General features: G+C 46.9%; 1 protein-coding gene across 1 annotated transcript; it reads left to right on the top strand.

The window, feature by feature from the left end:
- The first annotated feature begins 10,514 nt into the window (after positions 1-10,514).
- LOC119178642 (mid1-interacting protein 1A) lies at positions 10,515-13,246 on the top strand. The gene has a single exon (XM_037429860.2). The coding sequence runs from the start codon at positions 10,849-10,851 to the stop codon at positions 11,611-11,613; it is 765 nt and encodes a 254-aa protein (XP_037285757.2). The 5' UTR covers positions 10,515-10,848; the 3' UTR covers positions 11,614-13,246.
- Positions 13,247-14,432: the final 1,186 nt, after the last annotated feature.

Here is a 14,432-nt window from a genome sequence, read left to right on the forward strand (position 1 = left end):
CCATCGGCGTCGGCTGCTGCGTGTACTCGTCGAACCAAGGCCTTTTGGGCCTGAAGTTCAGAACAGCCAAGCAGGGTCGCCTTCAACTCCTCCCTGGTAGGATTGGGGATTGGTGATATGTGAAAGATTCGCCGTCTTGTGATGTATGTTTCGATTACGAAGAATAAATGTACAACAAATTGATCACCCGTGGTTTCCTGGTGCACCTGTTTCCTGCACCTCAATGCGTTTTATTCGTTGTTCTTGTTTTTCGCGCATGCATGCTTACGAGGGGACAAGAAAAAAAAAAGTCCTACATATAAAGAAATACGAAGAAAGAAGTCGTGGGTACTGCGAGTCTTCCGTACATGGCGAGTAATTTCGGGTGGCAAAAATTATAATGAAAATGTTTTTTACTCCTTCTTTTCTATAGATAGTTCTAGAAAGAGAGAGAGAGACTATACATATCGCGGGAAATATACGAGACTTACACCCGATGCGAGCGTTTACCATTGTGTCTCACCTATATAAAGCTTATTCCCATCATTTTTCCTGCGCTGCGTGTTGGACTTATTAAAACAATGCCATATCGCGACTACTGCGCGCGCATATTCATCTTAAATTGCCTTTCGAGACACCTTACTCGCGTGGCTTCGTGATAAGTACCAGACTTGCGTTCGAAGCGCACGTTCTAGGCGGATAGTTAATGCAAGTATGGCATCATCCTCCGATAGCTTCTTTGAATATCAGCTCGCTATTCAACAAATTCGCGCCAAGTGTATACTCCCGACTGTTATCTTGTTTCACGCAATACTTGTCACTGGGTGAGGTCACATCGCGACCGGGGAACGTTATCGGTAACATGATGTGATCATGCTGATAACAAGCTTCAGATGAGAAGAGTCAACTCCATCCTTGAAGGAGAGTACAAAATACCCTCTTGTTAATAGTTACACTGTCGCACTGCGCAGCACTGCATAAAGCTTGCATACAAGCCACAATATGAGCCAGCTGCTTTTACTGCCTGGGTATTAAATTTCCGAAATACTTTTACGAAATGATTTTTGGCTGTCATTTATGGAGTCAGTATTGCTGCAGCACATGCCAACAGTACGTGGCGTCAGTCTATGTGTACACTGTCCGGAAACCAAGCTAATATCTAGTCTTTGTATTCTGCTCTGGTGTACACGTTGCTGATTAGCCCGTGACAATATTCTAACCTCCCTTTCCTTCCTCCTTCCTTCATATTCCTCCTTCTGCATACGCATTGTTTTCCAAATGAATATTTAAACATAATTTGCGAGAGAAACCGGCTCCTTTCGAGTAGTATTCAAAGTGCAGACAGTACATTGAAGCGAACGTGCAATATTTCTGTGTTATATGTTTTAGCATAGGATATCCACACTGTGACCTGAAAAGAGTACACAACGGGCTTAGGCGTAACAGTATTTTGCGAGGACATTCCAGCTGTGAATGCCAACAGAGATGGAAAGGCTTTATTATTCGCCTAATGATTCGTACATCGTTTAGTTTCCAAAACCTGTTATAGTAATATGCTGAAAGATAGATATGTGGGGTTTAACGTCCCAAAACCACAATATGATTACGAGAGGCGCCGTAGTGGAAGGCTCCAGAAATTTCGACCACCTGGGGTTCTCTAACGTGCACTCAAATCTGAGCGCAAGGGCGTACAACATTTCCGCCTCCATCAGAAATGCAGCCGCCACAACCGGGATTCGATCCCACGACCTGCGGGTTAGCAGCCGAGTACCTTAGCCACATGACCACCGCGGCGGGGCATAATATGCTGAATATCGACCAGAATACACAAACTCAATTGCAGTTGTGGTTATAATTGTGGCACGGTCGTGTCGCCACAAGCACCATTTACCTTCGAAGTAAACACATTTCATTATTATCATTCTTTTGAACGCTTGCACGGCACTGTCCTGAAGCATGGATTCACGTCCACGAACATTCGTCCATGACTGCGGCGTCGCCATCAGTACCAGACCAAGATCAACTTCGTGCTGGTATAGGGCGTAGCAGTAATAAAGGGATCGTTCACACGTCACTGTAACAAACGCTTACTTGGAAATTACAGTGCTTGAAAAGCCTGTATACTGGCGTCTGTTTGCCTATAGCAGCGCGGTCACCACCTGCGCTCAGCAATTTAGGCTAACTGAGGGTACTTTCTTTTGTGTTCACGTTTTGGGCGAGGCGCCACGAACTTCACTGCGCGGTACAATTAGGACTGCAGCGTTCGTATGTGCGTGACGCGCCAGGAATTCTCAAACACGTAGCAACGAGATGGCCTAATCAAAGCGGCGATTTCCTTCTGGCCAGCGACTCGCGCGCTCCCATGTGCGCGCAGCCGCATCTTATTTTTTTTTCCCCCAAGGTTGCGAAAGCGAAGTGACGCGCAGCGCGTCTAGCTCTTACGTAAAGAATTCTGTGGTGCGACGCTCGGCCGAGGTGGATGCGCAAGGCGTCTCACAGTGCTTCGAAATCGCAGTGCTTCAATTATACTTCCAGCGAGCATGCAGGCCATGCCGGCGACCGGTCTTACCGAGCCGACCGGCCGGTCTGTCCACCAGCGTAGACGTCACAGTTGACGTCACTAGGATTCTCGAGACGTCATCGTCGGAAAGGGGGGGGGGGGGCGATTACAAACAAAGTTTATGAGGAGGGTAATCTTCCCCCGACGTACCATCATTATCAGTGCGTGCCTGCTGGTACGGCATAATGCATGAGACTTCGGACACAACACCACTACCTTAGCCCCCCCCCCCCCCCCGTCGTTCTTTTTTTTTTTTTTTGCTTTTTTCGGCGCGTCTTGGAGAACTTTTTTTTGTCCCGCTCGCCATTGACGTTCGCTTATAACGTGAAAAATGCGGGCGTTCAATGCCACCGGCAAGGTAGATGGACCTCTGCTCCCCTGCTTTATCTAATGACTCTGGCGGGGAGTTTCTGCGAAGGGGTATTTTTGCTCTAAGAACATCTTTGTCTTGTCTCTTTTATCTTTGCTTTCCGCTTTTAAATTGTTTGCGGTTGTTTTCTGTTTAGGCCTGGTTGGAGACGCGTCCGTTACACCGTTACAAGCTCTACCTGCGGGAATTACTTCGGCCGCACGTAGTTTGCGAGGATCGGTGCCGTCACCGATGTCGAAGTCCACACTGACGCTTGTGGACGCGACACTCCAGCGTGATATGTCATTAGTACAAAGGAAGATACAAAGCGTCTTACTTGTCTATATTTGTTCTTTCTTTTTTGTTTTGTTTTATCGCAATGTAATTGGCTGAGACAACAGCGAGAGAAGCTGTTTCATCTATAGTGTTTGTAAAGATAACTTAACTAGTGAACGGTCGAACGAACTTCAAGAACCCATTGCGTATACGTCTAGAGTGTGATAGATCATGAAGCATGGGTCATATAGCATGGACAGAAGAGATAGATAGATAGATAGATAGATAGATAGATAGATAGATAGATGGATAGATAGATAGATAGATAGATAGATAGATAGATAGATAGATAGATAGATAGATAGATAGATAGATAGATAGATAGATAGATAGATAGATAGATAGATAGATAGATAGATAGATAGATAGATAGATAGATAGATAGATAGATAGATAGATAGATAGAAATGTGAGGTGGATGTCGCAGTCAGCTGACTTCTATTAGCGCTCAATTACGGGCTCCGAGATCAGTGCGTATCTCACACTGATCTGGAAGTATGCAAACCTCCGACTTGAGTGATGTCCCGGGAATGCCACCACGCTGCGGTCATCAATCGAGCCCGCGACCTAGTGCTCAGAACCACGGATGCCGTCATAACCACTGAATTATTGCGGCTAAGAAACTGGCGCTCTGTGAACTCGAACTGTGGCAATTGATCGAGCCTCGTCGTCTGTTTGCCGCATCTGACTTCGCTTTTGAATATTAACTCCTTCCCAATGACTGCCAAGATTATCGGGCAGATTAAACTTTCCCGTATACTATAGCGTATCCCATTAACTATAGCTAAAATTACATGAGATGAATGTTGTTAATAAGTTGACGATTTAGCTAAAGCATATTTATCCGCAGTGACCAGTCGTTCGAGAATTGTCGTTTCGAACGAAAAGCTCTGCGAAATGATGCTATATGCGTTTTGCCTGGCATTCCGCGAAGTCTTGTTTGATCGAGCTTGTCAACACTATAAATATTTGCACTGGTTTAAAGCGCGCAACAGGAGACAGATGAAGGGAAGGACCTAGGCGACTCCTGCTGGTTCCCTCCTTAAAATTTTTCTTTCAAACGTCATATAATTGAATTGCGTGACAGTTAACGATAACGCGTTCGACTTTCTTTTTTTTTTTTCAAATCCGTGTTTATTCTGTTGTGTGTACTTCTTCGCAATACCACTCAGCTATGAGAATATTCAAACTGCAATGGCTGCTCGACTGATTTGAGAAAAAGACTCATTGAACAATGCTATTAGTCAATCTGGAAACCGATGTTCATTTTGAGTCCCAATTGAAAGTATATTTTTAATTTTTACGTAAAAAATAGTATCTATGTTCACAAAAACAAAATGGCCTTCATGACGAGATGAGAGTTCCCGCTTGTAAATTCTCCGGATTTACATCGTTGTTTATGTGTCTCAAGCTCGACCGTGAAATCCGTACATGAAATCCGTACATGCTTCTGGTTGACGTTTTATTGAGTAAATGCTTACTATTCTTAACTACACTCATGTCAACAAGGCTTCTATTCTGGATAATATGACTTTGGCAACCTGGTGCAAACGTTCATGACTTAACTGGGAAAGTAACAGTTCAACGTGTGTCGGACCAGGAAAAACAGTATAGGTGTACAACTCTCCAGCTGCATTATATTACAGCTTTTTTTTTTTTTTGGCTTCGGCAGTGCTTATAAGATTCGGTATATGCTAGAATATATCTTCACTTATAAGCGGACGCAAGTAACAAGTGTCGATTTCGCTAGTGTCAAAACAGTTTCGCTTATTTAAGTATCGACAGGCATTTGTTTACTGTGACCAAGGCACTTACTTCGTGACCATTAGAAATGCCTGCCGACGTTTCCTCAGAGGCATTCTTCCTAGCAATAGGAGATGACACGTACGTTAGTTCAGCCTCATTATCTTTATCATGTAAGGAATAGATTTGTTGGAAGGTACATTAGGATCCTTCTGGAACTGTAATGCGCATGCGGTCAGCCCGTCACATTTCCGCAGAATGCAAGATTATCGGAGCGATTGCTCCTCGCTCGAATATATTAATGTTGTACCTTCAAGGGAAAAAAAAAAAAACAGTTGGAATTCTGCACTCCGTGTGTGTGCGCGTTCTCTGTTTCTTACGTGTCGTCTTCTTCGCGCAGTTTAAACGTGTCTTCAAAGTCGACGAGCCAACTATATATAGTCCAACAACGTGCATTACTTCCGTATCCAACACGCTATGCGTTATGCTTTGTGAAACACGGAGCTAACGAAAATTAGGTGTCACACTTAATGCACCGGTTGCACGAAGCGCCCTCATAAAACAACGGCGCGGAGATTGTCTTTCGGCGGGACGTGTTCGGTTCCACGCTAAACCGCGTATCGGCGGTACACGCACAGACGTGAGATTCTGCACCGCGCTTCTGCATGGTCGACAGCTGGAACACTGCCCGAACTGAGAGACGCGTCTCGCACTGTTAAGAAAATAGTTCCGAGGAGAGAGAATAAAATAAAAATGTAGCAGCAGCAGCAGCTGTATTCCAGCTCTCGACGCGGGCGATGCGATCGCGCGAGTTTCCGCACGCGAGGCGCCATCGAGCCGTGATTGGTTGCGACGCTCCTGACGAGATATGCTCGTCCAATCGGGCCAGTGTCGTATCACCGCGACGACGTTGCTCTCGTAGGCCCGTGCGTTCTTTCTTTATTGTACATTGGCGCGACTGCTGTAGCCTCGTATTCACGCCATTTCTGTGATCCCCCTTTTTTCTTTACGGACGGTCATAAAAGAGCTAGCGCTCTCTCTCGCCTCTGGAAGACGGTGATAGAGTGAACATAAAGAGCGGGTTTGGTGAGGAGAGCCTAAAGCCCGTAGATCTTTTGGAGGGGCGGCTGTTCAGAGCTTTCGCCGCGTGGAGGACACCTACAGCCCAACGTTTACTCGGTCCTAACACGGAGATGCTCCTGATAGCTGCGCGTTATTACTGATGATGGGTATAACCATATGCGCCTGCACGGGGAGGGTGAAGGGTGGTGGGCTGTAGGCTGCGGATAAATCTTAGCTGAATACTTGGCATATGGATGAAATACCAATGAATGAACCTACGACCTTACTTATTATTGGTTTTTAAAAGCTTCACCATACACTGATCGCGTGACTTGCGGTCTTGAATTTTTGACGCGAAGAAGAATCTCGATTTGCGCAGCAGCAAAGTTGAGGCACAACAAAGCTAGACATTACTCGTACCAGCTTCGTCGTAATGTAACTCATTCCGAGTTGCAGTCCTATTTCCCTTTTGCCGTTGGAGCATCTCTCCCTTCCTCTTTCCATGCAGTCGTTCCGCCTTTACAGGCCTTCTCAGCCGAGTAATTTTTATTCTCTCCCATACACAGCGTCTCTGCCACCATGTGTGCCTTACAGAGTACGCCACTTGCACAACACCGTTGACAGTCGCCCTTTATCTCGCTCTTCAACTTCCTCGTCAGCTCGCAGACGCAGGCGGAATTGGATCGCAGTCCGTTGGCCTTGGCAGTGACTCCCTTGCTCTGAGAGTGTTTGGAGTCTGACCAGCATTGCACGCTTCAAGTATTGCAGATTGTGCCGCCGCGTGTTGCACCGCATGCGGATTCAAATACGATTTTTATCGGGAATATCACGAACTTCTATCAGTTTTTTTTTTTCAACAAGCCGAAATTAGATATTGTAGAAATACACGAAACACGTTTGGGTAAAGCCTGTTGAAGGTTACCAGCCAACAATGTTGGCTATCAATGTTTTATATGTAAGGTTACCGTACTTGTTTCGCATTCACTGTTCAATCACCCTTCATTTTGCTATTTAATACTTCCATTTCATTACACCTTTTCTTTTCACTTCGATGCTTTCTTTACTTCAGCATCGTGACTGCCACCAACCTTCGCGATGACCATCAGTAGTCGTACATGAAGTAACAGTAAAGCGGCTAGCAGTGGCTGGTATTAGTAGTACTATAGCAGTACTAGTAGAATAACAGCAGGAGCATTACTAGTTGTAGTCAGTGCCGTAATAGTGGTCGTACAACTTTTGGGGTTTTCTCTTTGTGTTTTCACCCATAGGCGCGACCCAACGGGGCCTGTTGACGTTGGGTGTGGTCTAATTTTTTTTTCGTTTCTTTATTAATACTTCAACCCGAAACAACAAACAAGTGCGTGGCCATTTCTATACTTCATTAATGTGGCAATCACGAACGTACGAGGTTTAGTGCGCCGAATTCATACAGACACGTGTGAGTTCAACTTCAATCTTCTTCATTTCCAACTTCTGTAAGGCTCGAGATAAAAGTAAAAAAAAAAAGGGAGGGGGGGGGGGCTCAATTCTGAACTAACAGCCGTGTCACCTGTTGTGCAGTACATCCTTATATTTGTTTTCTCTTTTCGCAGTTTCTCCGTAATTGTCTCTATGTCTCTTTTCCTTTTTCACATATGGTGGCCACCATAGAACGTGAAAGGCCTCCATTAGCAGAAGGAAACATGACTGAATGCAAAAAGAAATGAAAGAAAATAAGAAACATACGGATAACCTCGTCTCTCATGGTTTGTCAGTGATCACTTGACGTCAAAGACCATGTATACGCCTGTCCGAGCTTTTTTAAAACGCCCGTACATAATGGGATGTTTTGATGCGTACCGTAATTAAGGTTCTTTCTCGTTTTTGTTTTACGTTCTTTTGCAGCATGTTTTTTTTGGCGTAGTTACTTTCCTAGGCAGTTTATTTACGTCGCATAGTTTTATTCACTAAAACGGAATAATTAATTGTCCCTTGAGTCTTTCATTTAGCAGTATTGGTAAGGCAGTTGGTATATTTGGAGAACTTTCATTTAGTTTTTAAGGTATTTGTTACTTAGAAGCTTGGGATAGATTACTATAGACGTAATTATTAAATAGCTAACATTTCTGGTAATGTTACTTTGGTGCGATCGTGCCTCTTGTATCTATTTGACAGAAAATGTATGCGTCTGCGATGTTTACTCTGAGTTTAAGTCACGCCTAAGAACGCACTACTAAGCCATGCACCACACCTGTTTTTATAGACAAAAACTGCGACACTAAGCGGTAACCATTTTAGACCACCTTTTGATGTTCGCAGTCGATTACTCTTGGTGGCCGTCAACTATCCACTTGGCGAACGCACCATTAATGAAAACTGGCAGATAATGAAGCCAACGACCGCATTGGGGACGTTAATTGTGTTGTTTAGGTGTATTGCGGTAATTGCGATGAATATGTGGACGAAGAGACAACCGTGCCACCGGCCGGTTCCTGCCATTCCTTCTCTTCATCCTGGGAATGTAAGCTAGAGGTAATTAAAGTTTGTTTCATAATGAAGAATGTGGTACGGAACAGCTAACACGCAAGAAAAAAGAATACCCAAGTGATCATATAATCATCATTACTTAGCGACATTACTAATTTATTTGCCAACACTGCATACGGCAAGTGCTGTTATGACGTTAAATATAATTTTCAAAGCAATACGACCGAAGTTAGTTTTACAGAAGCGCTCTCCAAGAACGTCTATAATTATTAAGTGGACTGAGTAAAAAAAAAAAAAACAAAGTGGGGATACAGGTTTGTTCTGACAACTCTATTCCACCGGTAACATATGCCTGGCCACAACATCTCCATAATCCGTTTCGGGGTGCTTGACTATATTGTTCAGCCGAAGTATCCGCGGCTCTCATCAAACACTAATTTTGGCCATGCCCCCACCTGAGTAATTTATACGACGGCGATTCATGAAACGAAGCCACCGAACTTTGATTCTCCATGGATTTAGCCAAAGAGCACTGTTTTGTATATTGCGAAAGCCGACCTTCGCTTATATATTTCACCGTGTAGGCTGTTGGACAAACTTTCGAAAAAAAAAAAAATTCTTTAAAGTGATTAGTGTTTGGCCTTTAGTGACACGTCGGGTTCCTATTAACGGCGATCAAGTATGTGCATCTGTACATGTTCTTGAATACATACATGAATGTATGATAACAGGCTTCGTCAGTCTTTTCTAAGTATTTCTTTATTGAAACCTGAAAGATAATGTACACGTGCTTCAAAGAAGTGTCTTGGAACATAGGCAATCCTGTATGTTTTTTCTCCTACTGAGTCATTTTTTTTTTATCTGACGAAGCTATCGCTGCTGCATAGTCTACGTATCACTTTATGAACGACCCCATTCTAGGCAAATCTAGCCCCGTACGAAGTGGGCTGTCAGAAAATCATTCGACATTGTAAATTTACAGCGCTGCCAAGTTGCTTTAATTACAGCTAGCAAAGTGTCAAGCCCGCGAACCCATGTTACTTCAAGCATTCTCAGTCACGAAACACTTGTTTTCGGAGAAGCTCTTTCTAGCCCCGCCATATTAACTAAACAGTCGTTTCTATGAGCAGAAAATAGGTCAATTATAGGAAACACGAGGAATTGTTATTTGTCGATTGGCCGCTTAATGGCGCAGAAATGAGGAGCTATCGTGGGAAAAGTTTGAAAGCGCGCGCCACTGGAAACCGAGATACGCCATCCGTGTCATGCGCTACGTATTCTACGGTGCTTCAGCAGGTTGACTTCGATGCACGGAGGTAAAGTGCTTCTAAGCTTCTCGAAAGCGCAAAACTGAGATTGCTGTGAAAACTAGCAGAGGCCACGAACTTTGCGGTTTGTGTTTAGCGTCGCGTGATTTGCATCCTTGCAGATCTAGCCACATTGAAAGCAATAGTTCCGCACTGTTTACCTAGATGGCGGTACTAAATCAGTGACTGCAGTATTCATTGCGCAAAATCCCGATTTAATGGCATAGTACTCGCCTGTTCGCGAAAGGGTGCAGAAAAAAACTGAGGTCAGTGCAGTGCCAGTTAAACACAGTTTTCTTTTTTTATATATACGCTAACACAGAGGAAAAAAAAGCTAGCTATGGATCAAAAACACGGCCAAAAACAGCCCATCGTATCACGGCCGCCTCGGAACATTTCCATGATTTTCCTAGGAAAGAACATCACCGCTACCCTCTCCGCGATTCTTTAAAGGCGTCCGATGCTCGTAATAAGCGCTTGAGAAAACCCTCTCATCAACGCACAAGTGTAACGAAAGCGGCCCATACATCGCATGAGCGTCAGCGATGCACGCCACAGCCGCGCCGGCAAGCACGTGTACAGCCGCGGTCACGTGACAAGGCGGCACCCATCAGAACAGATGAGCCGACCAATGGCGAGCCGCGCTCATCACCTGATAGTGGGGCGACATCGCGGCGGAAACGGGGTGCCACCATTGCATTCCACGCAGGGAAGAGTGAGAGACGGCTGCTACAGTTGATCGTTGTTAACCCGCGCCGTATTTCCCCGCTGTCGTCACCGGCCTCCCGGACGATCGACCTCGAGCGTGCCCAGCGTCTGCCCGACGAGCGTGGCGCAGCGTCGGGCAGGCCCAGCAGACGTCAGTGCAGCCCCCGGCGCACCCCCCTCGGCTCGGTGAGTGGGACAAACCCGTCTGCGTCGCTCGGGTGGGGGGACCTTTTTCCGGTCGCGGCCTGGCGTGGGGGCATAAAAAAAGTGGTCAATCGAGACGTGTACGCTGCGTGTGTATCTGCCCCCCGAGAGAAGAAGTCCTTGCCTCCTCGCGAATGGAGAGTGCAAACAGTCTGAGCCCCCGGCGACTTTCCGCCATTGGTGGTAGTCAAAAGTCGCGGCGACAGTCTTACGCGGGGCAGTCTCCCTCACAGGACTCTGCTCCTGCCGGCGGCCAACTCAAGCGGGTGCCCACTGTGAGCGGACCGGTGTCTGGACTGGACAACATAAACATGTATCGGCTCGACGCTAACCACCGGGCCTCGAGCTCGAGCGCGTCCCGGCGCACCAGCCGCAACGAGGATTCCTTCACCTGTTCGCAGCAGAGCATCCTCAGCGCCATGGATCGGTTCGTCAAGTCCGTGAACAACATGGATGCCACGGTGCTGGTGCCTTCGAGATTGCGTGACATGGACCTCACCGACAAGGCGGGACGTGCGCCGCCCGCGAACCTGATGCAGACCGACCTCTACTCATTCTACAACATGCTCAACGACGTCAAGAACGAGCTGCTGTGGGGGCCCAGCGCGGCCGCCACCTCGGCCGTTGTGCCGCTGACCGGGGCGCTGCTACGGCCGCCCCCGAAGCACACGCGGCAGCCCTCAGACGACAGCCTCGGCTCCACGGGATCCACGTCCGACACTGATTCGGACGTCGACAGCGTGGTCACGGACCGCGACGGGCTCGAGCAGAGCCTTCACCTGGCCGCCGCCTTCAGGCATCACCTGCAAGGACTGCACGCCATCCTGCACCAGCTCGCCGACTCGGCCGACTACCTGGCGTGCAGGTACCAGGAGGAAGTGGACGCGTCGGCACTCTGATCCGTTCCACGTCGTGGTTGTGCGTGTCGGGACCCACACAGGCCACAACGGGATACTATACAGTGCTCCATCGTCGCCACTCCGAACGATGTTTATACAGTGTGCTCGCTTTTTTCTGTCGACCCCCGCCGCCGCCTGCCCCCCGCCTCAAGAGACCCGAGCAACGGAGAAAATTAGTCTTCCCACCCCAGCGCAAAACCCTGCGAACAACAAGGCCGTTCTAAATCCCACGTGATAAAAAAACTGCCTTCGGTTGCTCGCACTTTTTTTTTTCTTCGCCATGACACGTGGATGACGCGACAGGTCTGTCTCGTTTTGTGCCAGTTTCGGTTTTCAGCGACCGAATCCATGCCACGCGCTCAAATTCGGGGCAGTCTCGTTCTGTGATCAACAGCTCTGTATCTTTTTCGTTCAAGTTTTGAAATTCGACTCAGACCCCGCTGCTGCTTCGTAGTAGCGCTAAACCATCATTTATTTTTTTTGTTTTTCCTGTCGTCCCCCCCCCCCCCCCCACTTATTGCGGCTGGTATGTCCGTCAGGTTACCCGTTAGAAACGTTTATCTTCGTAGCAAAACGGCTGTACGCCCCAGGGTTTGGTTGTACGCGTCACGATATGGGCGTTCGTCCTCGTATTCGCGGCGCTCGGAATAAGAGGGCACGCAGAATGCGTAGCGGGAAGTTTTCGTTTTCCGGGTGAACCTGGTAAGACTCCGCAAAAATGGCTGCGGGAGGTCCCGTATGTGGGCCAGTAGTGTGTTAACTTATTTTGCTGCGCCTCGCGCATTTTGCCCGAAGCTACGACGTCTTGTCACGATGGTTTTTTTTTTTTGTACCTTCTCGTCCATTCTCTATTATATATGCCAGCAGAGTAGAGCAACCGACCGTAACAGTTAGCTAACAGCCCCGCGATGCGCACACTTTTTTGTTGAGCGGCCGTTGCCAAAATTTGAGTTCTTGCACGAAGCGCCATTTTGTAGCTGTCTCTTGCCACTCACTGTTTTGCATTTAACCGAAACGTCACACGAGTGATTTTTTTTTTTTCACGTGATAAAAGGGCGTTTCTGTGTGTCGGACGTGGCGCAAAGTTCTCGAGTCATGTAACCTAAAAAAAAAAAAAATCGCGCAACATTCCAAGCTGCTTAATTAGTCGCTAACCGTTGTATGGAAGGATACTCACATTTTTTTCTTCTTCTCATCTGACATGGTTGTTCTTCGTTCGGTGTTGCGACGCGAGCTATGGCTTCTCGGGGATAGTTGTGTGTTGCGGAGCTTTAAAAAAAAAGCGTGTGTTGGAGCGAGTGCATGATTGTACATATGTAAATATGACTACATACTTTTTTTCTTTGGCTCAGTAGTGTGCACAACGACGTAAACTAAAAAGGCTGAAGAAATTTAGACACTTATGAAATGTTCTGTTTTTTGTTGTTTCTAATGACGAAAGTCTAAAAAGTAACCAGTCAGAAAAAAAGCGTGATTGTATTGTTCTCTGTGAAAACGAGTGAGAGAGAGGAAAACATTGTATTTGTTGCACCTTTGTAAATTGGAAAGGAACGCATGGAGGATGATGGCCATCACACTTTGTTGTTCATTTGACAGAAGCGAATTAAAAACAGAGCTACATTGACGAAAAAAAGCGGTCTCCTGTGTGTCTTTATTTCTTTCCTGGCTTCCTTCACTCGGTGGCCGACGCAAGCAACGTCGTCGCCAGAATTAGAAGCGCGTTTGGGCTTTTGCTTGAACGTGCCGAGTGCAGACGGAAGTGGTACAACGGTCGTAGTCTTTTGTTGGGCCGATGGAAAATAGGTTGGCGGGTACGGTCTCTGGCTGCATTGCCGTCAAATGAGCCGGATAGCAGCATCGGGTCGCGCCCCCCCTTGGTATCTGTGGCGGGAAAATTCGAACTAGACTGAAACTACTCAAACGTAGATGAGCCGTGCCACTGTTTCGAGAGCGGCCCACGGCGTAACTATATCCTACTAAATAGAATGGCGTCGTGTCCCCATTTTCGCAACGGTTGCGTCAATGCCGTGGCCCACTTTTTTAGCTGCGCGCACGCGCCGAGGTTCTGTGTCGGGAAGGCGATTATTAGCCGGCAACGCAGTCCTTTGTTTGTTTGTTTTTCCTTTTCCGAGACTTGGGGTGAATACGGAAATCTCGGGGATTGCATCATTGTTATGCTTCGGAGCTGTGTTTGTAAGCGTACCTTTGCAGGCTGCAAACTGTGGTGTCGCTGGTCATGTATCGAGTCAGCCCTTCGTTAGTTAGATGGTGGAGCATGAAAAAAAAAAATAAAAAATAAACGATTGTTTACACACACACTCGCTCATCTACGAGCACACACTCCGTTCACTTCTCGGGGCTATGACCTCTTCTCGGCATTCCGCGCTGGGCCGAAACTGGATCGTTGGCTGACCTTGACCGAGGAGTGGGTAATGATCATCGGCGCGACCGCACGAGCGATCTGCGTACAGCGCATAAATGCGGTCTCTTGCGAGATACACCTGCCAGAGTGCGTTATTAGCTACAGAAACGGTCGTGCCTCTTTTTTTTTTCTTTTTTTTCTTCCTTCTCGCCTACGTCTATCTTTTAGGTGAAATGGTCGTTTGCTGCTTGCCTCTCCTGACACGCATTTCTTCGCGCATCTCCTCCACGCTTCAACGAGGCAGAGTGCTAGCAAGTGGTTGCTTAATAAAGGAAACATTTTCAAAACATGAACGTTTGGGGGGAGGGTGTGGGGATAGTAATGAGTGATGGCCGCTGTAACTGTCTAGCTTAAGTAGCTGACACTAAACGGTGGATGTAGTTCGGGGAGGGGGGGG

This window comes from Rhipicephalus microplus, unplaced genomic scaffold, assembly GCF_043290135.1.
Source record: "Rhipicephalus microplus isolate Deutch F79 unplaced genomic scaffold, USDA_Rmic scaffold_67, whole genome shotgun sequence".
NCBI classification, from domain to species: Eukaryota; Metazoa; Arthropoda; class Arachnida; order Ixodida; family Ixodidae; genus Rhipicephalus; species Rhipicephalus microplus.